This window comes from Camellia sinensis, chromosome 2 (genome assembly GCF_055761805.1).
Source record: "Camellia sinensis isolate YWXY chromosome 2, ASM5576180v1, whole genome shotgun sequence".
NCBI lineage: Eukaryota > Viridiplantae > Streptophyta > Magnoliopsida > Ericales > Theaceae > Camellia > Camellia sinensis.
The window spans coordinates 60,555,758-60,579,175 of NC_138962.1; the positions used below are offsets into that span (position 1 = coordinate 60,555,758).

The 23,418-nt window shown below is 34.5% G+C and overlaps 1 protein-coding gene across 3 annotated transcripts; it reads right to left on the minus strand.

The window, feature by feature from the left end:
* Positions 1-9,319: 9,319 nt before the first annotated feature.
* On the minus strand, positions 9,320-16,232 carry LOC114259947 (uncharacterized). 3 transcript variants are annotated; one of them, XM_082914535.1, is made up of 4 exons: positions 15,871-16,232; positions 15,682-15,797; positions 10,092-13,312; positions 9,320-9,652 (listed from the first exon to the last, which is right to left on the minus strand). In XM_082914535.1, the coding sequence occupies exons 1-2, from the start codon at positions 16,172-16,174 to the stop codon at positions 15,721-15,723; spliced, it is 381 nt and encodes a 126-aa protein (XP_082770661.1). In that variant the 5' UTR covers positions 16,175-16,232; the 3' UTR covers positions 9,320-9,652; positions 10,092-13,312; positions 15,682-15,720. The 3 variants fall into 3 exon arrangements, with proteins under 3 accessions (XP_082770661.1, XP_082770659.1, XP_082770660.1); XM_082914533.1 differs by lacking the exon at positions 15,871-16,232 and having other exon boundaries at positions 15,682-15,798; XM_082914534.1 differs by lacking the exon at positions 15,871-16,232 and having other exon boundaries at positions 9,436-9,652; positions 15,682-15,798.
* Between the last annotated feature and the right edge of the window lie 7,186 nt (positions 16,233-23,418).

A 23,418-nucleotide genomic window follows, 5' to 3' on the forward strand; every position in this document is an offset into this window, starting at 1 on the left:
GTGCCGCAATGGTGTTCTAATTGGTAGAAGGGGTGGTGCTCACAAATTTGTGTTGGGTAATTAGAAAATATGAGGGAGTATGGAGATTTGTGATTGATGAAGGATACTACCACATGATGCCCTAAGAGCACCAAATAATTTTTCGACAACATGGTACTCGTAGCAATATGTAGAGCTGAGTCAGCAACGCACAATTAAATCCAACACTACTTTTCTTCAATCAGTCTTATCTTTTCTTTCCGATAGTAGCATAGTCGCAAGCCTTGTTTGGCAACTAGAATTTTGACTAAAATAATTATTTTTACAAAAAAAAGAGATTAAAATAGTTTATAAGATAAAATGCCACATTTACACATCAATCACTTTTTCTTTTCTTTTTTTCACAACTATCTATTTAAGTACCCAAAAAAAAAAATCACAAATTATCCTAAACGATTTTTTTTTTTCTTCTTTTTCTTTTTCATCTCATAAAATAACCAAAAAGTCAACTAAAATAACCAAGTTTTCAAATAAGGCCATAGCATTTGATTTCCTTGTAGATTCACTTTGAGCAATTTATTTACTCACACTTTCATTCCGAAGTAGGAGTAACAAGGTAATAATATACTTCAACTAGTGATTGTATTATCCAGTTAATTAATTGCAATTTCTCTTGTCTTCATCTCTCTTTCTTAACCACTTTCTCAATTAATTTTCATTGCAAATTGGTTATGAATTTGATACTCACTATGAAAATTCTCCACTGAGAAAAAAAGGAAACTCTACATAACCGTCTATTAAGTGTTTGGCTTAATATTAATTTTGTAAGAATTTTTCAATTCTTACTAACATGCGCTCAAAATTACTTTTCTAACCTTCAAAAATCAAAAAAGCCACCCAAGGCCAATTGAATAATTGGAGCCGTTTGAGAATGAAATCGAGACGTGGCACTTAGGGATGTCCTGAAGATTCGCGTGTGCCTTGTATGCTTGAATCTTATAATGGATTTGATTTGGGAGTCAGGGCTGTAGGCTTTTTCCCTTATTTGATTTTCTACCTTAAAATACTGTAATTCAAACCAAGGTTAAAAATGGTTAATCAATTACTTAAACCATAGTGTTTAAGAAATTGGCCCAGTCACCTCCCTCTAGGCACAACTAATTTAGGCATCAATATTTCAATTTTAATTTATATTACACTTATCTTCTTTTTCATCAATAATTTGTTAGTCACATAAATAAAAATAATAATATTGTTATCTCTTTTATATTGAAATACATATTTTTATTTGTTTATCCTTATATCTCCACACCATCTATATTAGTTCTTGTCACTTTAACATAATTAAAAAAAAAAATCAGTGCAATTATATAAACTATAATATTTACTGTATTTTTTTCAAATATCAAAAGAAATCAGTGTAATTGTAATTTATAAACCCAAAAAAAAAAGACACGGATAAATTTATTTAATGTCAAAATGTACCAAACTTATTCTTTAGAAGACTGGATTTCTCTCATGTCCATCATCTGGACTGGAGGATGCTATTTGGACTCATGGAGTCCACCATGGATTCTGTTTCGATAATCCGAATAATTCATTTTGTAGAGTTTTGGGTGTAAATCATCCATAAAAAAATTAGATTAATCCTATATTTATAACCCATTCATTTTGTCACATTTGTACCCAAAAAAAAAAAAGATAGTCTATTTTTAAAAATACATTCACCATTAATATTTTTGAAGACAAATTTGATAAAATGAAGGTGCTATGAATATCGGATCGACCTAATTTTTTTTATTTAGGGATTACGAATATCGGGTTGATCTTTTTTTTTTTTAATTTTTTTTTATGGATGATATACACGCATGGTCCTATAAAATGAATGATTTGAATCATCAAAACTGAACCCGTGATGAACTCCATGAGCCCAAATAACACTCTCCAATCTAAATTTAAACTTAAGGGAAGCCAATCTTTCCTTAAAATTTCTTTAAATCTTCATTTACTACTAGTTTATATAGAGAATGAAAAACCCTGCTGGTTAGCATATTTTTTCACATCATCTTCTTACTTTTCTGCACATCTTTTCATAAAAAGATCAAAAAGTACACTTATTTAAATAATTCCAAACAACCTCTAAATAACAAGTTATTGAGCTAAGCTGAGCTGGAAGAGTCAGCAAGAGTTGATTGTAGTTGGTCGAGATGAACGAGTGAGTTAATTAGTTAGTTAGTTAGTGGAGATGAACGAGTGAGCTAATTAGTAAGTTAGTTATAAGCTGTTAATCTTCTAAAGAATGAATGGGAGTGAGTTAGTTACCGTTGAGGAGATGACGTGATAGAGTGAGTGAGTTAGTAAATCTTTTGAGCTGGAAGAGTCAGCAAGAGTTGGTTGTAGTTAGTGGAGATAATAGAGTGAGTGAGTTAGTTAATCTTCTTCCTTTCTGAGTTAAAGAATGAGTGGAGAATTGGGTGGCTTAGATTGGTGAGAGGAGGAATCAATTGGCAATGAGCGGATTTTTGTGGCCTCTTTCTTTTCAGCTTCTTCTTCCTTTCTGAAAAATCTAGAAACTCTAGATGTTGATTTGTGATTATGTACCAATTTTAAGCAGAATATAACAATCCCAATCAAAAAATAAAAGACAAATCGACACAACGATTTTACGTGGAAAAAACCACAATTGGACACCTCTAACTGTGATTAAAAAACCACGGGCAGCAGCCACAAAACAATCCACTAAGAAGATTTAAAGGAATTACACAGGTATACTCTCAATTACCTAGCGAATCCACGCCTAATTGAACCAACCTCTATGTGCCTCTTCCAACCCCGTCTTCACCTCGGAATTGTCTTTACGATGAGCCACTCCAGAATCCACCGAAGCTTCAGGCTCGAATTCTTCAGAATCCACCGAAGAACAACTTTTTCTCTCTCTTGTGTATAACAAACAAAACCTTTGATGTACTCTCTTTAAACCATGAGTTGAATACTCAATAAAACATCAAAGAAAACTAACAAAATATCCCCAGATATAAACCTTAAGCACCAAAAAGAAGATCTGGAGGAATTAAATAGTTTTGAGAGAAAACCAACTATTTATAGAAAATCCAAAAGTAATCCTAGTTTTGGAAGAAATCCAATTACTTATAGAAATCCAAAAGTAATCCTAATTTTGAAAGAAAATCAACTTCTTAAAGAAATCATTGTCAAACGGAATTGCCAATAATAAAACCTAACACTTTCTTTGTTAAAGAATGAGTGGAGATTAGGTGGCTTAGATTGCCGATTGGAAGAACTAATTGGCAAATGAGTAAAGAGGCCCTTGCGTTTCTTATATTATATTAATTAAGCTTGAGTGGAATGAGTGTTATATTATATTAATTAAGCTTGAGTGGAATGAGTGGAGAGGCACTTGCATTCCTTGTATTATATATTATTGAAAGGTTCAATTGAGAAATGGACTGTTTGTACCAAAAAATGTGATAGACCATTAAAATATCTAATTCAAAATCAATTGGCAATGAGTGGATGATCCTTGCATTATATTAATCAAGTTTGGGTGGCATATATTGACGATGCGAGTTTAAGTATAACAAAATTGTATTTGCAAGTTCTCTTTCTTGCTTTCATATTTATGTATGCATCATTTTATTTTATTTTTTGGGAGCAAATTACACTGATAGTTTTTACGTTTTTGTCCTTTGTATCAACTTGGTCCATATGCTGAAGATAAGGGTTGGGTTGGGGATGGGTGTAGGATACACTTCTGGTCTGATAAATGGCACATGAACACCCAACTGAAGGTTGAGTTCCCTAGGCTTTACAGCCTATCAGGGGATAAGGATGGCACTCTGAAGGACTATGTTCAAAGAAGACAGAGCACAGGGGTTTGGATTTTTTTCTTCTTTTAGAAGGCCTCTTTTATCATGGGAAGAGGAAGAAGTTGATGGTTACAAGGTTGGCTGGGTTGTGGTCCAAGAATCAGGCGGAATTGCCCTGATGCTCTACATTGGGATGCAGATCCATCTGACCAGTTCACTGTAGCATCAGTAAGAGCGTGGAACAATGCAGCACCAAATAAAGCCCAATTTTTTGGGTGGCTAGCTTGGATAGGGAAGGCGAAAACAACAGATTTTCTACAAAGACTTGGAGTAATTAGTAGCAGTGAGGAGTTTACTTGTCCATTTTGCAAATCTGAACCAGAAACAGGGAATCATGGGTTGTTACTCTGTCCAGGTGTGTGGAGATTATGTCTGAGCTATTGGATTGGTGGGGAATTTGCGGGGCAACACCAGCAAGTGTGGAGGGGCTGCTCCAGTGGTGGATGGGAGTTGAACTCAAGAAAATGGAACATCTGATCTGGAAATCATTACCGATTGCACTGCTATGGTTTGTTTGGAAAGCAAGAAATGATTGTGTTTTTAATGGAAGTCAACCAGATTATGCTGAGATAGGGAATTGGTGAAGGTGAGGGTGGCTTTGTGGACAAGACCAAGTATAAAAGGGTTCCATTTTACAGCTCTGGATTTTGTTTCAAATTTAGGGAGTGCAAGGCATTGCCTGAAATAGGTGTTCTACTGCCACGTGCTACCTATTTTGGCTCATGTCTGCCCTGCTGTTGTGGTATGGTGGTGATCTGGTGTGACTTTGGGGTTACTAAAGCTGGATGGTTGAGTTTTTATTGGTGCTTTGCTTTTGGTTGGTTTTTCACCAACTTGGTATTGTACTAGCAAATGATTGGGTGCGCAAGTTGGTGCCCATATAGTTGGGATGATCTTGCATATTGTGATGCTCTTTGCACTTGCCTTCCTTTATTGATGTTGTTGTATGTGTACTTTGTACTATGTGTTTCATCAATAAAGTTCATAGCTATATATATTTACTTGACTTAAGATTGAACGGAACATATTGAATGTTCAAGGGAACTAGTTTGATCTTTGTCCACCTACAGCGTTTCACAAACAAGTGAAAGCTATGAACTAATTGTCTGTATGTTGTCTCTGTGCAGTACATCGCTGGATGTTTATATTTTTGCGGCAGTTGGAAGAGTTTGGTAACTCGTTGCGAGTTTGGAATTCTTTTTCCTGAACTTTAGATACTACCTGTTTGTTTAAATAAGACCATCAAGGTATCTGCTATGCTTTTCTCCGGAAATCTGATCCGAAGTTGAGAATTTTTTTTTTTTTCAATTTACATGTTTCTCCAATGATTAGAACTCACACCTAATTTGTTCGTCACGATAAAGGAATTAAAAGACATGGTTCCATTTACTGTGATGTGATGTGATGTGATGGTGTTTTCTCATGGTATCACTTTGATTGTGTGTTGGGTTTGGCTGCTGAGATCTGAGAGCGTGGTTGAGATTACCCCTTCTATATATCAGTTTCTTTTTTAATATTTTTAGATACAAATATAACGAATAGTTAGAGAACATCTAACATTTTCATATCGTTTTTATTTGTGAAAACAATTTTAAAAATTTTGAAAAGGTGTGTTTTCATAATTTTTTTTATACTTTATTTTAAAAATAGTTTGCCATACAAGTTTAATATTGTGTTTTTCAAAAATGAACATAGAGAACGGGAAATGTACCAAACAGTTTAACTGCTTTGAGACTGACCAACTGATTTGATGAATTAATTGGTTGAGAATGTTTGGTGGACCTATTACTCGTCCATTGAGAAATTAAATGCATGTTGCAGGAGATGATTATTTGAAATTATATTGTATTTTACTTGATTATGTACAGGGGTGGAGGCATGTGAGCGCTCAAGGTCACGTGCCCCTCAATTTTTGGCAAATTATGCTTTTGTCTATTGTAAAATTAATTATTTTAATTTATACTTTCCGTGTAATGTTATGAAATTTTTATATCACTATCTTTTTTTAATTTTTAAAAAAATATATATGTTTAATTTTTTACCTTAAATATTTAATTATATTAAGAATTTCTTATATATTGTATATTAGAGAAATGTTATACATTAATGATTTCTATCACCTCTTATATGAATATTCATAATTAGTTCATTTGTTTATAAATAATTATTACATAATTAATAACAACTAATAATATATTGCCATGCGATTCAGTGATTTAAAGCTGTGAAAAAAACAAATGATATATAGCAGCCCGTATATATTATTTATTCACCATTTCTTTTATTTCTTTCTATATCCCTCTCTATATATCTCTTCGTGTGTGTATTTTTATATAATTTAATTGGTTAACTTGAGCTTATATTTAAATATAACTTTTGCATCACACTAATTTTTAGTTGCTATCAAATAAAAATTAAGTTAAATTGGATTGTGAATTTTGTTAAGATTTTAATTTAGTAGTGCCTCTTCTGAGTTAAAACCTTGGCTCCACCACTGATTATATAACACGTTTAAAACTTGGTTAATACCTTGGTTTTTCTCTCTCTCTCTCTCTCTCTGGTGGTATAAAGGAGCTATCATCTAATAAATAGATTATAGTACCAGAAGTTCTGGCACCCAAAGTCAGTTGATTACTAATACAATAAGGTGCAGTATTGAAAAACTGAATCCCTAAATCAGTGCAATTATTTGCTTCCTGGTAACAATGGTAGACTCTGGTGATCCCCAGCTTGCTAATTAAGTACTGCGGTTAAGAATCATGTTATTGAACCTGTGATGAGTTGTGTTCTCTTTGGCTACTAGGTCAATGGCTAACTTGGCATCCACTTCCACTACTAGATTCTTAAGGTTTAGATCGTTTGCTAGAGTTGGCCCATTTATTATGGCCCATATTTCTGCTTCAATAGCTGTGGCATGCCCAATGTTTCTACAGAACCCGATGAACCATTGCCCAAGATGATCTCTAATGATACTGCCCCGATTGGCCTGGCGTTGTGTCACACACCGACAATGCGAAAGCCTTGACAAAGATATGCAAGTGTGTGTGGCGCTAGTTAACTCTCTTCACTAGCCCACCAATAAAGCTCAAAAGGTTTGCAAAGACAAGCAAACACAATATTAGTTTAGTTGATGAGCCATAAGATTGGAGACAAGCCACAGAATAGCAATCAACAAGCCAAAATTAAAGTAAGCAACAATTGAAAGGCTTTGCACAATTTAAAGACAAAATGAACTTTTCATTGATCAAAAGAAGGCATTACAATAGTTGAACAATCAATCAAAAGTGCTACAAAAGTTGTCTTACCATAAGCTAGGTTGGAGTACTTTAAAGGCACAAGTGGTCTGGTTCAACACTTGGGTACCCCCTCCTTAATATAGATTGTTAAGCCTTTTCCTAGCTGACAGGAGGAAACATCCACTATGTTTGAGGAGTCATAATGGATTTTTAAAAATTCTACAAAAAGAGAAAAAATTGCAACTCTTGGTCCCAAAACACCTTTAATACTAAGGTATTTACATAAAAATTTACAAGGCAAAAAGACTACATTTGACCCTCCAAAAGTTGGCTTGAAGTTGCTACTTGGGTAGGCAAGTCTGTGGCCAGCTGTGACTAGGTTGCTTCATGGCATGCCTTGGGCTATCTTGCACCATGCCTTGGGCCTTTGCTTGCACTTGCACCAACAACTTCTTGGGCATGATTTTGGCTCTTCGAAGGGAACAAATGAGTATGGCATCAAGGTGTTGACCCTTGGATGGGTGCACCTTAACATGTGGCCAGTCCTCAGTGGCCCCATCCATATTTAGTTTGAAAGAGCATGGTTCAGGGGCTGTCCATCTGATACTAATTGTCTCCCGATTTGGTTTGCGGCGTTCTTGCCTTGTTAGGGAGCACCACTGAAGCACTTTGGCAAGAATGAGATGAGGTGCAGTGGATAGATAGGTTGGGAGAGATGAGGGACATGAAGGCCCAAAGACAGTTTTATTCCCAAGGAGCCAGATGTTCCAACAGGCAATAGGAAATATGATTGCCCAAGGAATGTCTGTCATGGACTGAATTAGATATGCAATTGGATTTGATCCATGCGTGGAGATTTGTATTAGGTCAGTTTGGAAGAGGAGTCCCCAGGTTGTTCCAATAGAGGAGGCAACATGGCTTACCGAAGGATCTGGTTGGGGTCCTCTGGAGCTGAGTGGCAGATGGGGCAAGAAGGGTTCATACCAATGCCCTATGTCCTAAAAGTGACTTGGTGCTGATTCGGTTCAGTAGGTCAAGCCAATGGAAGTGGGGATCATTCTAGGGGTAGTCCAAGTTTTCCAAAGCCACGCCCAGTTAGAAAAGGGGTAAGATGGTTCGACCTTCTAGATTAAAGAAAGGGCCAATACACTGGAAAAGAGGCCGTTCGAAATTAGTTTCCACACAAGAGTGTCCTCCCCTGGCCTAAACCATTGAGGGGATGTGATTTCTCCTCCTTTATTGGTGCTGTTTCTGCTTACTTATAACAGAGTAGTAGAGTAAATGTTCGAGACTGAAGTGAGAGTAAAAATTTGTATGTTTTTTTTGAAAAAGATTGAATCAATTGAGGAAGTGAGTAAAATTTTTGTTATGCAATTGAAATTTAAATAACTCTTCATATGAAAGTCATAGTATTCTAGCCAATTAGGACAACTCAATTAATTGTATATATATTATCTATAGAAATAAACTAAATCTACAATCCAGACTATTCTAAAGCACCTAACATTTGTTGCCCTACTACATGTGAGGGCCCTCATGAATACAAAAAAATAAAGCTACTGCCAAAATCATATTGATGGAATGTAGACATTGCCACTAGCAAAAATGGAAAAAGGAAACACAGTAATTTGAAAAAGTTTCAGCATTCCAGTATTAATATTGTCCTCCTCTAAAAGACAAGTCATCCTGTTATTTAAAGTTATCACAGAAAATAAAAGTTTTCCGGAAAAGATAGAGAAAATTTGAATCACTTCATTACAAAAATTTTAAAAATAAAATTATAGCATAGACTCATCTGGACATTAAATGATCTCAAACTTCGAAAACATCGTCCAAACCACTAATCCCGCGGACACATATACGCGATCCCTCCATTCCACGTGTACTAGGTAATTACTGCCTAAAACCTATAATTTCAAGGACATAGTTCGAAGACATGGCCTAGTGTCCTTTAGGTTAACTACACTTTAGGCTGCTATTGTATTTTCAAATGAATAAATAGAATGAAGTGTCATATACAATGAAAATGCTCTATAAACTTTCTCTGAATGCAGCAATTAATACATAAAAGTTCATAGCTTGTACAATCAGTTCCAATGCTATAACAATGGAATGAGGTTCGAAAATTTCCTAACAATTGTTATAGTTGGCAAATTATGTTTATGGTAGTGCCCTTCAAGGAAGACTAAAGCCACCCAGGATATACAGAGACGTGTATTAGTTGCCAAAGCACATTAAACATTACCATATGATAGGGTTTCAAGTAACAACAATAACAAGTACATCAACTACAACACTGACAATAAGTACTGTTACAATCACATCAAAGCAAATAAAAGCATCACATCCCAATGTTGTATTCAAAGAAATGAAGACAAGCAGAAATTAATACAAGAAAGAAATTAACGAACAAGCTATATATGAAGCTTCATATGATCAGTTTTGCTTGAAGACGATTTATTGGAATTTACAGCCACCGGTAGCAATAGTTCCTCAGCTTGAGCTCCTAAACTCCATTGGATTGTCCCAGTCTTCCACAAAGTTTGTCACGACCTGTCACTCAAATGGTAATGATTACAGTTAATGTCAGATTAATTAATAAAATATGTTCATTAAGTGCCATGTTTCTGATTTTTAGTGAACCTATAATATTCATTCAAACTGTTCGTAATAGTAAGCCTAGCCTTGTAATAGAAATTTAAAATTTGTACACATCTGTTGTAAGTAATAATTTGTTGTTTAGGTCTTACCACAAGGATGTTTATTTAATTAAACATTTGTAGTTTGATACTAGCTTTAAGGGTGTTAAAACGGAGCAAAATGTTTACATAATTTGAGGATTCATCCCAAATTAACTTATAATGGAATACTATAATGAATTAGGTCTAGTGATCACAATGCACGTATGGGAGATTGGTAAAATAAATATTTTTAAAAGAAAAAGTACAGATGCTCTATATGGTCTTAAATGGGAAAGGATATGAGAAATTACCTGGCTATTAAAAGTCCATCCCCAATTAGTGCAAATAGATCTTTAGCTAATTGATCCATCAAATCTTCACCACTTCCAAGTTCCTCGAAAGTAATGTTGGACTCTGATTCATTCCACTTTAATGTCTCCAACCACTCCTTCACTCCTTTGATCTTCGAAATAGTACTAGATATTTCTGTGGGATAAAGAATTTCAAGCTTTGGACAACCATAAACCATCAGAATTTTCAATATTGGATTGACAATTAGACCGCCTGAAATGGTGACCAATTTAGGTAGGTCAACAAGTGACATCCTCTTCAATCTTCGGAGAACATAACCAGATTTGAAGTTGGGAGATTCCTGAATAACTAGGCTCTTAATTTTGTAGCAGTCTCCAACTACAAGCTCTTCCAATTGCGACAAATTATTAAGCAAACTTGGTGTGAAAATGGTGGTCAAATTGGGGCACGTACGCAATGTCAAGGAACTCAGACATGATAGACTACCATTCTCAATTGGACCTTTCCAAATGCTTTGTAAATTCTTCATATGATGAATACCCAAGTAATTTAGCGATTCGAATACAAGTTCCTTAACAACACCCGATGGATATTTATAATTTCCATCAATAATGGTTTGAAGCTCATTGCATTCTACCAACAAACAAAATTTGAGTTAACCAGGTTTCCATTTTCGAAATCAGAAAGCATCTTGATAGTCCAATGGCGATCCAAGAAGAAAACAAAGGCACGGTTGAGAACCTCAGTAATTTCTGTCGGTTTTCCGTCACCATTTATATACTCAAGGCATTTCCTCCATTTGTTCCATTTCTTGAATCTCTCTTCAACTTCACGTGGTAGGCGGGATATGAGGCGCTGTCAGTGACAACTAACAATGAATCTAAATTCAAACCAATCTAGATACTTGAGTTCTGTGCCTTTCCATCTAAGTAGCTGTAATATTTCAACAGTTGGCAGATACAACTCAAGGAATGTCAACTTTAATGCTTTACTTGGTTCATTGGGTATTGTTTTCACCTCAGCATCCCACCACTCATCATCTGGGTTCACATCAATGCTTAATTCTTCCAATTCAGAGAGTTTTGATAATGCCTTTGTTGGGATTATCAAGTCCATATAGCGGTTTGCACGGCCACAAAAAGAGACCTTGAAGCACGTCAAACTAATTAGTTCACCAATTTCCTCGGGTAGGTACATAATTTCAGTTCCTTCAAGATCAAATATCTCAAGATTCCCAAGTACTCCGAGTTGGGGGGCAGCTCCATGAGAAGTGCACAACCTCTCAAATTGAATGTTTGAAGTGATCTCAATCTGGAAATAGAAGGTGGCAAAGACTTTATGCTAGTATAGGACAAATCTAGAACTCCTAGGAGAGGCATGCTTTCATAGAATAATTCAGGAATTTCCATCAGATCATAGTTGTTATGTAAAAGCAGTTTTTGGAGAAATGGGCACTTGGGGTTCTCCGGTAGCTCAGACAATTTATTATTCATCAACTCAATCTCCTTGAGATTAGTCCATTTTTCAACCTTTGGTGTCTCAGTCAATCCTAATCCCCATTGCCTTAGAAAAAGACTCGGTATAAATAATTTCTGCAGGACAATTTTAGTTTCATCCCGCATTCGGACATAACTGTTGCCAACCTTCCCTAGCAAGAAGGAATTGATGAGTTCTCCAAGAACAACATTTCATTCTTTCGGTGTTTCTACTAAATCATCCTTGATCCAATTTAATACTAGTGAATGTGTGCGCCATTGTTGTAGAAGTGCACAGTTTTTTATGCAATGTTTTGTTATAATGACTTTCTGATCCCAAATGAGTTTTAACACATGAACCATGACTTCACTTATTCCTTCTTCAACTTGCTCGAGGGAGGACTGTGATGTTAATTCGTGGAGTGCAACATCCCACACACCAATATCAGCCACACCTTTCAAGGCCCTCGCAAGAAGAATGATGGCAAGTAGGTTGCCGTGGCACTCTTTCACTAAATGGATAGCCATTTGTTGGATAACAGAAGAAGTATGAACAAGTGATGGCCCCACATTCCTACAGAATAGTTCCCAGGGTAACAGATCGTCCTCCATTCTGATCTCCAGATCCAAATCCATTATCTCATAGACTTTTTGTGATCGAGTTGTAAGCACTAGTACAAATCCACAATTGGGGATACCTAAGTCATGTAGATCAATCTGCCCATCATCAGTACAATCCACCAACAAGAAGAAGTCTCTAGGTAGATAACAACTTAATATATTTGGATCTGTGAAAATCTCATCAGCTTCCTTATATCAGCGAATCTGTTCTGCAATGCTCTGCCTAACATCTTTGGTGCTGTGATGTCGTGAGACAGAGACGCAGAGGACATGCTTACACTTTGCTTTGATTTCCCATGTATCTTTCAATGCTTTTGCCACTTTCTCAACTCCACTCCCTGAAATCCCAATCTTTCGATATAAACCATCATGAAAGCATTTTGAGACCTGACGAATAGTAGAATCGATAGCCAATTCCAACATTTCATCTGGCACTTTTGCTTCTTCAAATGTTGTACAACCTGCGCTTTCGCTATGTGTTGTTAGCCCAACCTCAATTCTTCGTGTCAAACTCTCATCTAGCCTTATAATAGTGGTATCAGCTTCTTTATTAGGTAAATAAGCCAACATATCAAAATCAAATTCGGCCAAAGTTCTTTCAGTATTGTTTAATTTGCTCTTAATCTGCTGCATTATGATTTTGTTACTTACTTTATTTGAATATTTGTCGGAAACATCATTGTTTGATGGCGAAGCCTGTAGTCTTCTTACGTCTTGTTGAATAGAGGAAAAACTTTTATTGCCAAATGAGAATCGAAAGGGCTTTGCTTCTGGTTTGATAGGGTATGATAAGAGAAGGTGTAGGAAATCTTTCTTCCTTCTCAAAAACTCAAATTTTGTTCTCATCTCTTCCCATTCATTTTCTTTTCTTGCTGACGGCGAGGCTTCCCGTTGAGGTACTTTTGATATTTCTCTTTCAAGTAGGCTGCTGGCTTTCAGCTTAAGAGCCATTTCTTCTTTTCCTTTTTGTTCTTCTTCTTCTTCTTCTTTAGAGGACGACAACTTCCGAGTTGTTGACTTCTTCTGTGAATCTAATAAATGTGCATCCACAGTACTATGCTCGGATGAGCCGCCTTCCTGGTCAACATCCTCCATCCCCAACCAGCCAACTTTTAGCCTGAAAACTGCAAAATACATTTGATAAATTCATTAGTAATACAAGGAGAATTCCCTATCAAATGAAGTTGAATTTGTAAACTATTTTTGTGAAGAAGTCTTCGACTCTTAAATGTAGTGTATTATACAAAAATATTTCCACTGGACCTAATGTCTGATACTCTCTTTAAATTAGATTTATTACCAATTTTCTCTTAAAAATAATAATTAAATTAGAAGAAAAATTAATAACATAAAATTAAAAGTAATTCTAACTATTTAATTTTATTTTTTATTCATTTGGAAAATAAAAATATTTAGAAATAGAATTTATATAAAATTTATTTAAAAAATTAAATCTAAATAGGGTAAATTACACTAACACGCCCTAAGGTTGAGTTTAATACAAAATCCCTTCACATTTTAGAAATTACATCCCCTTCTTAAGAATAATAGTCACATTACATATTGTCCCCTCCGTTAGTGTACCGTTAGTAAAGTTAAAAGATTGGGATGCTATCACCTATAGTATTTTACAAAATGCCGATTTTACCCTTAGATTCATAGACTCAATCTTTCCATCTTCCATCTTTTTCATCATTTTCATCTCTCTGCAAATGGGTCCAAAACCCCCACTGTCACACTAACCCACTCTACCATCTTCCACTTTCTTCATGTCTCTTCCCTCCACCATCACTACACTATCACAACACTATTAAAACATCAGTCCTCTTTCTTCCACCATCATGACACCACTGTGACATCACTAAACATTAATCCAAGTAGACTTGTTGGTATGTAAAATGGCTGACCTCAAAATTTATCCAATATGTATAAATATATATATTTACATCCTTTCTCTCATTATTTATACATACAGTAATTCAATACGGCTCGATAAAAACACGGAAATCATAAAAAAAAATGAAATGCATTGTATAAGAATTCACCATTACAATTCACAAGAATCATCGTTTGTTACGCCCCAAGCCCCATGACAATGCCGCACACTCATCCAAGTGAGCATACTCATCCAAGTGAGCATACAAGGCTAAGAGTCCAATCAAATAAACCAACAGTATAAAATACTCAATTTAAATCTTTAATTATCATAATGCCAAAATCCATAAAACTAAATGATTCTTATCATATGAAATTGTCCACTAAGTCCACTAATATAGTCCACTAACAAAATAATAACTTAAAATCATAGTCCTACTCTCGGCACTCCCACATGTACAAAACCCGCGCAGCTCTACTTCTCAGAATTTGAAAAAAATAAAATAAAATAACGGTAAGCTAGATTCTAGATAGCCCATCAAATAACCAACCATCATTGCTAGCTGAATCAAGTATATACAAATAAAAAAATAGTCAATAACCAATGAATATAATTTTGCTACAATTCAATAAATGAACAATTATTTTGTAAGATGGTTTCATAACTAAAAATAAATAATGTACAATACATTTTAATTGAAAAGACAACAAAATAATTCAAAATAATTTTGTTGTTCAAATCGATGGTTCGATATTCAGATAGTTCGATGATTCAATTCACAAAACTCAAGTCTTGACGATTACGGTTACTTAGCCCGTGACAAGGCCCAAAACCACACATAAGCCGACGGTAAAACCACAAAAGAAATTAGTTTCTATGCCAATAAATAACCCCCATTGGCTAGGATCCAAATCATAGTCAGACTAGAGTGATGTTTAAAATTCAAACAATACACATCTTTTAAATAAAATATTCAATATTTTCAGAATAAACATTTTGTACAATTTTTAGAATAGTTTTACAAAATATTCAAATAATTTTCATAATAACATCCGATGGTGTTTATAATTGACCCATATTTTATTTTAAGAGAACAGGAAGCTTGTAAATAAATATTTATAATTTCAAACGATTCAATAGGAATAAAAATGAATCAAAAGTGATATAGAGGGTTACTTACCCTCAAACAGCTAAAATTATATTCCAACACTAACTCCAAACGGCCAACTCCACCACTTCAATCACACAAACCTAATAAATAAAACCTCACATAAAATAATATTTTACGTGTTTCATACACCCACAAAAACCCCACCATATTAGTTTAATGTATTGCTTTAATATCCAAGTGATACCAAACCATTCAACCCAACTTTATACCAAACACACCCTTACCCATCCCATGATACAAAACTCCATTGGCTAGCTACACCCACACACATTCTGCTTTACCACTGTTTCTACTACCCACCCAAAGCTACACTCTTACACGTTGCACCCAAACACCCAATTCTCAAACCTAGGCAGGCACGATCTTTCAAATCCCCATAATGCATTGATTGTTTAATTCCTCAAAAAAAAAAAAATTAATAATCAGTAGTACAAGAAAATTTTTACCTCAACCAATGGTGTCCAAATATCACCAGTTTTGAGCCTTCAATTCTCTACCGCAGTCTCTCTCCTGAATGCAGCCGAATCCAGCAGCCATAGAAGAGCATAAACCACCGGCACCTCTGTTCAGATCATCACCACAAACTTGTTAGAGAGAGACAGAGACAGAGACAGAGAAGTGATTAGTGATCATACCCGAGAAATGGCGAGAAGAAGCAACAAAACCCCATGGAAGATCGGAGTTGGCTAGGGTTTCCAATTGAGAACCGCCCAGCTGTGCTTTGATTGGAGGTGGTAACGAACAGTCTAACTTACCGAGTTGACTCCTAACTTCACCACTGCAACTGTCATCATCATCAACTTCCTCCAATTCTACATCGTTCCCGCCACCGCCACCACCGCCACTATCATCATCATCATCATCTTCTTCTCCTTCATCGTCTTCACTTTGCCTCTCTGCTTCTCCGAGAGCTTCGAACCTCTGCTTACTCTCATCCATGGCGAAATCAGAGAGAACTTGGGATTGCGAGAGAGAGAGAGAGAGAGAGAGAGAGGGGTTTCAGGGCTGATTTCCCTGACTATACCATTTTCAAAATTTTAGTCCCGTGTGTTTTTATCTTTATTCCGTAATAGGGTAAAACGGTTTTAGAAATGGCCTTTTTTTAGAAAAACGACTTTGTTTTGTGATTAAAATAATAATAAAATTTGAACATAAAAAACGATTTTAGAAAAATTGATTTTAATTAAGCTTTTAATTAATTCTAAATTAATTAAAAATGATTTTAGTAAAACTGATTTTACATTAATTTTAAATTTTTTTTAATTTATATTTTTAACTTAAATATTTTTTGACCAAAATATTTTTAATAAAAAACGGTGTTAGAAAAGTCGTTTTAGAAAACAGTTTTGGTAAAATCGGTTTTACATTAATTTTTAATTTTTTTAATTTATATTTTCAACTTAAATATTTTTTGACTAAAAATATTTTTAATAAAAAACGGTGTTAGAAAAGTCGTTTTAGAAAACGGTTTTGGTAAAACCGGTTTTACATTAATTTTTAATTTTTTTAATTTATATTTTCAACTTAAATATTTTTTACCAAAAATATTTTTAATAAAAAGCGGTTTTAGAAAAGTCGTTTTTACATTAATTTTTTTAATTTATATTTCAACATAAATATTTTTTGACCACAAATATTTTTAATAAAAAATGGTTTTAGAATTTTTTTTTTTAATTATTTTTTCTCATGTGCGAAGGTTGGACTTGGGAATTAAAAGATGAGTAAGAGAGCAACAATTTCAATGCATTCAAAGATGGGTTTCTTTAGAAAATTACAAAACAAATAAAAATTAAAATTAAAATTAAAACGTAATGCTTGCTTTGAGTTTTCTAAAACATTTTTTAGAAAATTCTATTTTCTTATTTTTCGTATTTTTTTGTTTTTGTTGAATTTTTTAATATTTTAAGTTTTTAAACATACCTAGCATAAACACACTAAATACCAAAAATATAAACAAAAAAAAAAACGAAAATTCATTACATTTGTCATATTTTTGTGTATTTATTAATTTGTGAAAATATTTTTTTATAAATATTTTACTTTTTAAACACATCTAAGTAAAATGCATCTAAAAAGGTAAAAAAAAAAATGCTTAAAATTTTAAAAATATTCACTAAAAACAAAAACTCAATTTTCAAAAAACTTAAATCAAAAAACTAAAACCTAGGGCTTGTTTGGTTTGTATCTCAAGATATAATTTTTGAGAAATTTTTTTAAAATTTTTTGAAAAAAAAAAATTCCAAAATCACTTTTCAAAAATTTCCAAAATTTCAAAATGTTTACAAAACCCACCCTAGAGTGGGAATAAATATTTTATGTTTTAAATATTTATTTATTTTTTTAATGTGCACTATATTTCGGTACTTTTCCCATATTAAGCCAATTTATCATCTTAATTCCCAAACTAGGCCTAGTTTGAACGGAATTCTCAAACTAGGCTAAAGCACTATTACAAAACACGCTTTCACTGTTTGGGGCCGAAAATTTGATGAACATTGAAATCGCTATTAGAAATCACGCTTTTAATTAAGAAAGCATGGTTGCAAACCACGCTTTTAACATAATTTTTTTTTTAAATTAAGAAAGCGCTATTGGTAGTGTAGTTTTTTGTAAGAATGAGAACGTTATTTGTTATATTCAATGAATAATGGTTTCATTATTGGGTTCTCACAGTTGAGAAGATGAACAAGTTAAGAGAATGTGTATTTCTCCTAAAATAAATTTTGTCAACATTTTTGTAATAAAACTTAATACATAATATAAGAAGTTACTAATTTACTAAATACTCATACAGGCATGAAAACAACATAACTAAAGTTGCAAATGTAACAGTTTTCAGTTACATAGGTAGTACAGACATAAGTATCCCACAAAAATACATTCTGGACACTATGAACTGAACACATAATACATACATCCTAGACACCCTGAACTGAACACACAATACATAAACATAACAGTTAGACAGACAAATATTAGGCAGACAATCTGACAAACTCATTACGGAAACACTTAGTCTAACACAGACATTACATATTAATGCAAGTTGTTATATTGCCGAAGTGTAGACATTAACACCTAATTCGCGCTTAAATCGGCAGGTGGCTCAGAGTCTGAATAATCCGAAAGCTCAGCGTCAGAGACAAGTTTAGGATCCTCCATGATACCCTTGATAGCCGCAACATTTGGTTCTGTTCTGTTCTTCTGGGCATCCTTCTTAACTATGTGTAGCTGCATATCGCGAGCTAACCTACGGCGCATTTGAGAAATCTCACGTTGTAGTCTTTCACATAGTCGATCAACATTATCAGGATCTTCCTTTTGGATCTCAACAGAACGTACTTTTGGCACCTTCAGTTGATTTTCCCGACATAATCTTTCCATTTGCACTCGCTCTATAAATAGTGTGGGCCACTTCAGAAGTCTAGCGTTTGCTAAACCATATCCTGTTTGATATCTGATGGATCCTCCACCAAACCACATGGATCTCGATAGTACTTGGGCATGACAAAATGTCGCTTCCCAAACCTATCATGATAAGCACAAGAGGCATCTAACAAAGTAAATGGTGTTTCATCTTCAGCATCGCCACTTCCCCTTCCCCCTCCTCGTCGTGAACTGTCACCCCTTTGCAAGTTCCTACCACCTTTGCGATTCCCACTCCCTCCCATGAACCATGTAGCCATGCTAATTTTTTAAAACAAATGAATGATAATTTTGTAGGGCGAAATGAGTTGTAAGGTTATGTCTTCACCTTTAGTCGTTTATATAGTTGGTTATGAACGGCTTTAGAAAGATGCCTCTGCATGACAATCCCACATATACGAATAAGGTATGAGTTGTCACTAGAATGAAAAAACAGAGTAAAGCAAATATTGTGTACCAAGTCACGTGACTTGACAATCCATCTGCATATACCGACAAAGTAAGGGCATGCTCACTGTAAGGTAAATCAGTGAATTCACTGTTGCATGTGACTTTTTGAATTGAGAATCCCACATATATCAATAAGAGATGAGTTGTCACTGTAATAAAAAAAATCGAGCAAAAAATTGAGAAAACCAAAGCTTGTGCACCAAGTCACATGACTTGACAATCCATCTGCATATACGGATAAAATAAGGGTATGCTCACTGTAAGGTAAATCAGTGAATTTAGTGTTGCCACGTGACTTTCTGAATTGAGAATCCCACATATATCAATAAGAGATAAGTTGTCACTGTAATAAAAAAATCGAGCAAAAAATTGAGAAAACCAAAGCCTGTGCACCAAGTCACATGACTTGACAATCCATCTGCATATACGGACAAAATAAGGGCATGCTCACTCTAAGGTAAATCAGTGAATTCATTGTTGCCATGTGACTTTCTGAATTAAGAATCCAACATATATCAATAAGAGATGAGTTGTCACTGTAATAAAAAAAATCAAGCAAAAAATTGAGAAAACCAAAGCCTGTGCACCAAGTCACATGACTTAACAATTCATCTGCATATACTGACAAAATAAGGGCATGCTCACTGTAAGGTAAATCAGTGAATTCACTGCTGCCATGTGACTTTCTGAATTGAGAATCCCACATATATCAATACGAGATGAGTTGTCACTGTAATAAAAAAAATCGAGCAAAAAATTGAGAAAATCAAAGCCTATGCACCAAGTCACATGACTTGACAATCCATCTGCATATACGGACAAAATAAGGGCATGCTCATTCTAAGGTAAATCAGTGAATTCAGTGTTGCCATGTGACTTTCTGAATTGAGAATCCCACATATATCAATACGAGATGAGTTGTACTTTAATAAAAAAAATTGAGCAAAAAATTGAGAAAACCAAAGCCTGTGCACCAAGTCACATGACTTGACAATCCATCTGCATATACAGACAAAATAAGGGCATGCTCACTATAAGGTAAATCAGTGAATTCACTGTTGCCATGTGACTTTTTGAAATGAGAATCCCACATATATCAATAAGAGATGAGTTGTCACTGTAATAAAAAAATCGAGCAAAAAATTGAGAAAACCAAAGCCTATCCACCAAGTCACACGACTTGACAATCCATCTGCATATACGGACAAAATAAGGGCATGCTTACTGTAAGGTAAATTAGTGAATTCACTGTTGCCATGTGACTTTCTGAAATGAGAATCCCACATATATCAATAAGAGATGAGTTGTCACAGTAATAAAAAAATCGAGCAAAAAAACGAGAAAACCAAAGCCTGTCCACCAAGTCACATGACTTGACAATCCATCTGCATATACGGACAAAATATGGGCATGCTCACTGTAAGGTAAATTAGTGAATTCACTGATGCCACGGGACTTTTTGAATTGAGAATCCCACATATATCAATAAGAGATGAGTTGTCACTGTAATTAAAAAATCGAGCAAAAAAATGAGAAAACCAAAGCCTGTGCACCAAGTCACATGACATGACAATCCATCTGTATATACGGACAAAATAAGGGCATGCTCACTGTAAGGTAAATTAGTGAATTCACTGTTGCCATGTGACTTTCTGAAATGAGAATCCTATATATATCAATAAGAGATGAGTTGTCACTATAATAAAAAATCGAGCAAAAAATCAAGAAAACCAAAGCCTGTCCACCAAGTCACATGACTTGACAATCCATCTGCATATACGGACAAAATAAGGGCATGCTCACTGTAAGGTAAATCAGTGAATTCACTGTTGCCATGTGACTTTCTGAATTGAGAATCCCACATATATCAATAAGAGATGAGTTGTCACTGTAATTAAAAAGGAAGCTTATGTAGGCAATGTTGTGTTTCACTTAGCTATGCATCATTCGTTGTTACGACCAACTATTTGTATTTCATTGAAAAGTATGACTATTTGAATTTTTGTTGTCATTTGGAATTATTTTAAAATCAATTTTTGAATATTCAATTTGTAATATTTTGGGAAACATTTACAATCTCAACTTTTGAAATGAACTTTAAAATAATTGTGGATCTTGTGAGTGAAACGTGGGTTAGGTAGGAGTACTTGGCCACCAATGTTTGTGAATATCATGGTGCATTCAAATCTGTCCAGAAAATTGGTGCATTCAAATCTGTCCAGGAAACTGGTGTTACACAGTAATTTTGGAAGTGTTGTTCTCTTTCGATATAAATCCGAAAAATATAAAATCGGCGTCATTAGAACTGGTTACAAGTCTAGTTTTTTACATTTTTGGGAAAAAGACAGGTACTAGAAATGTAAGAAACTAGACTTGTAAAAAATGCAAGAAACGTAAAAAAAATATAAAATCAGCGTCATTAGAACTAGTATAAATCTGAAATACATCCGTACGTTAGATGAACAACAACATTGTCTTACACTCCAGTAACGAAGATACGACACAACATACAAACATATATGAAAGATAAAGGTGTTTGATTTCTCATTCCTCATCTGACATGTAGTAGTCAGAGAGATATTTTTCATTGTTTAAGACATTATTTCGTTAAATTACTGTCAAATCTCTGTTGCTTACTTCTGCTATTTCGGTGGCTAGTTGAAGCATTAAATGTCAACATCTTCGCATCAACATTCTGTTGTTCTCCTTCTTAATTCTGCTAACTGCTTTTTCATAGTCACTCATATTTCGTCTAGCCATGGTCAATGAACGACGATGAGGTACCGGTGCCCCAAAGTTACGTAGATCATTAAACAATCCTTCTTGCTCCGTTACCCTGAACGCCCATTCTGCTCGGATACCAGCATAATAATCCTTCGGACTCGAGTGCTTTTCGCTCTTGTAGTCATAAGTAAATGGAGGTAGCAGCCACACTTTCAGATTTCTTTGCTGGCGTGAACTTCCTGCACCTCTTGAAGACATTGTTCATAAAATAAACCAACAAATAATAATAGTAATTGTAGCTATATTACTATTGTTATGATTTGAACAAACATCATACTGGGGGTATCGCTATTTATAGACATCATAGTGGGGGTTAACTAGAGATGATCTAGTGATGATAATGCATGATGGGGCACTATGGAAGAAGTGATACCCGTGATATTATTTTACGTTATTCATTTCATGCACTCCTAAGTACCCGTGACTTTGTGTACTGAGTAGTATTTTCAGCTTCTTTTTATATTCGGTAAATTACACTTCACTGCCTTCAGTCCATCACATAATTGTTTATCAACACTATTGCCATGTGGTCGTATTAATGTGACTTACATGAATTCTGAAATGTGAGGAAAAAACAAAGCATGTACGTTGCGCTGCATAAAGTCACATGCATCACGTAATGTGAGGAAAAAAGTCACATGCATGGCAAAGTCAGAAAGTCACATGCATGGCAAAGTCAGAAAGTCACATGCATCACTGCATAAAGTGACATGCATCACTGCATCACTGAACAAAGTCATATGCATCACTGCATCGCGGCACAAATTCACATAGTAGCTGAGGAAAAAACAAAGCATCCAAATTATTACATCTGTTCAAGTCACTGGCGAGTATCATTGAGAAATGTTGGACGTATCACTGTGCCGAGCTACAATTTATTATCATACCACACCTACTGTGCCCATGTGAATTATGCAATTCATAAAAAATTTGAGGGGGTGTCAGAACAAAATAACAAAATAATTAGACCCTTTGTGTTTAAAAAGCCACCCTATGCACCCCCAAATAGATTCATAAATGTTGAAGATGAAATATTATACAGTTAGAATGTATTGAAGATTAATTTGTAATAGAGTTAGAATGAATGGGTTTTTCGATGAACAGAACTTGAAAGTGTTACAAACAAGAACAACATCGACTTAAATCAACACATAATTAACTTCAAATTAAATTGGTCAAATTTTTCCAATTAAATTAAATGAAATATGTAAGGTAAAAAATGAAATTAAATATGTTGTCAAAGAAAAATAAATTGAATTATATTTGTAAGCGGAAAAATTAAATTAAATTTCCAAGCGGATTTAAACTTTGCTTAAAACCTTCAGATATGCACTGAGTAGTAAATAAAAGTCGAAGTGACAACTCCTATCAAGTTGATGCATAGTTGTTCAGGTGATAAATGTTGACATGACAACTTTGATGCATAGTTGTTTACAATAATTTCATACATACAGCTACCATGTGTATATATGGTATAAATATCGCATCATACCACAACAAAAGTTTTACAGCTATTTCGATAT

Coding starts and splice junctions, on each gene's coding strand:
- LOC114259947 (XM_082914533.1), bottom strand. CDS start 13,283: ATGGAGGATGTTGACCAGGAAGGCGGCTCATCCGAGCATAGTACTGTG.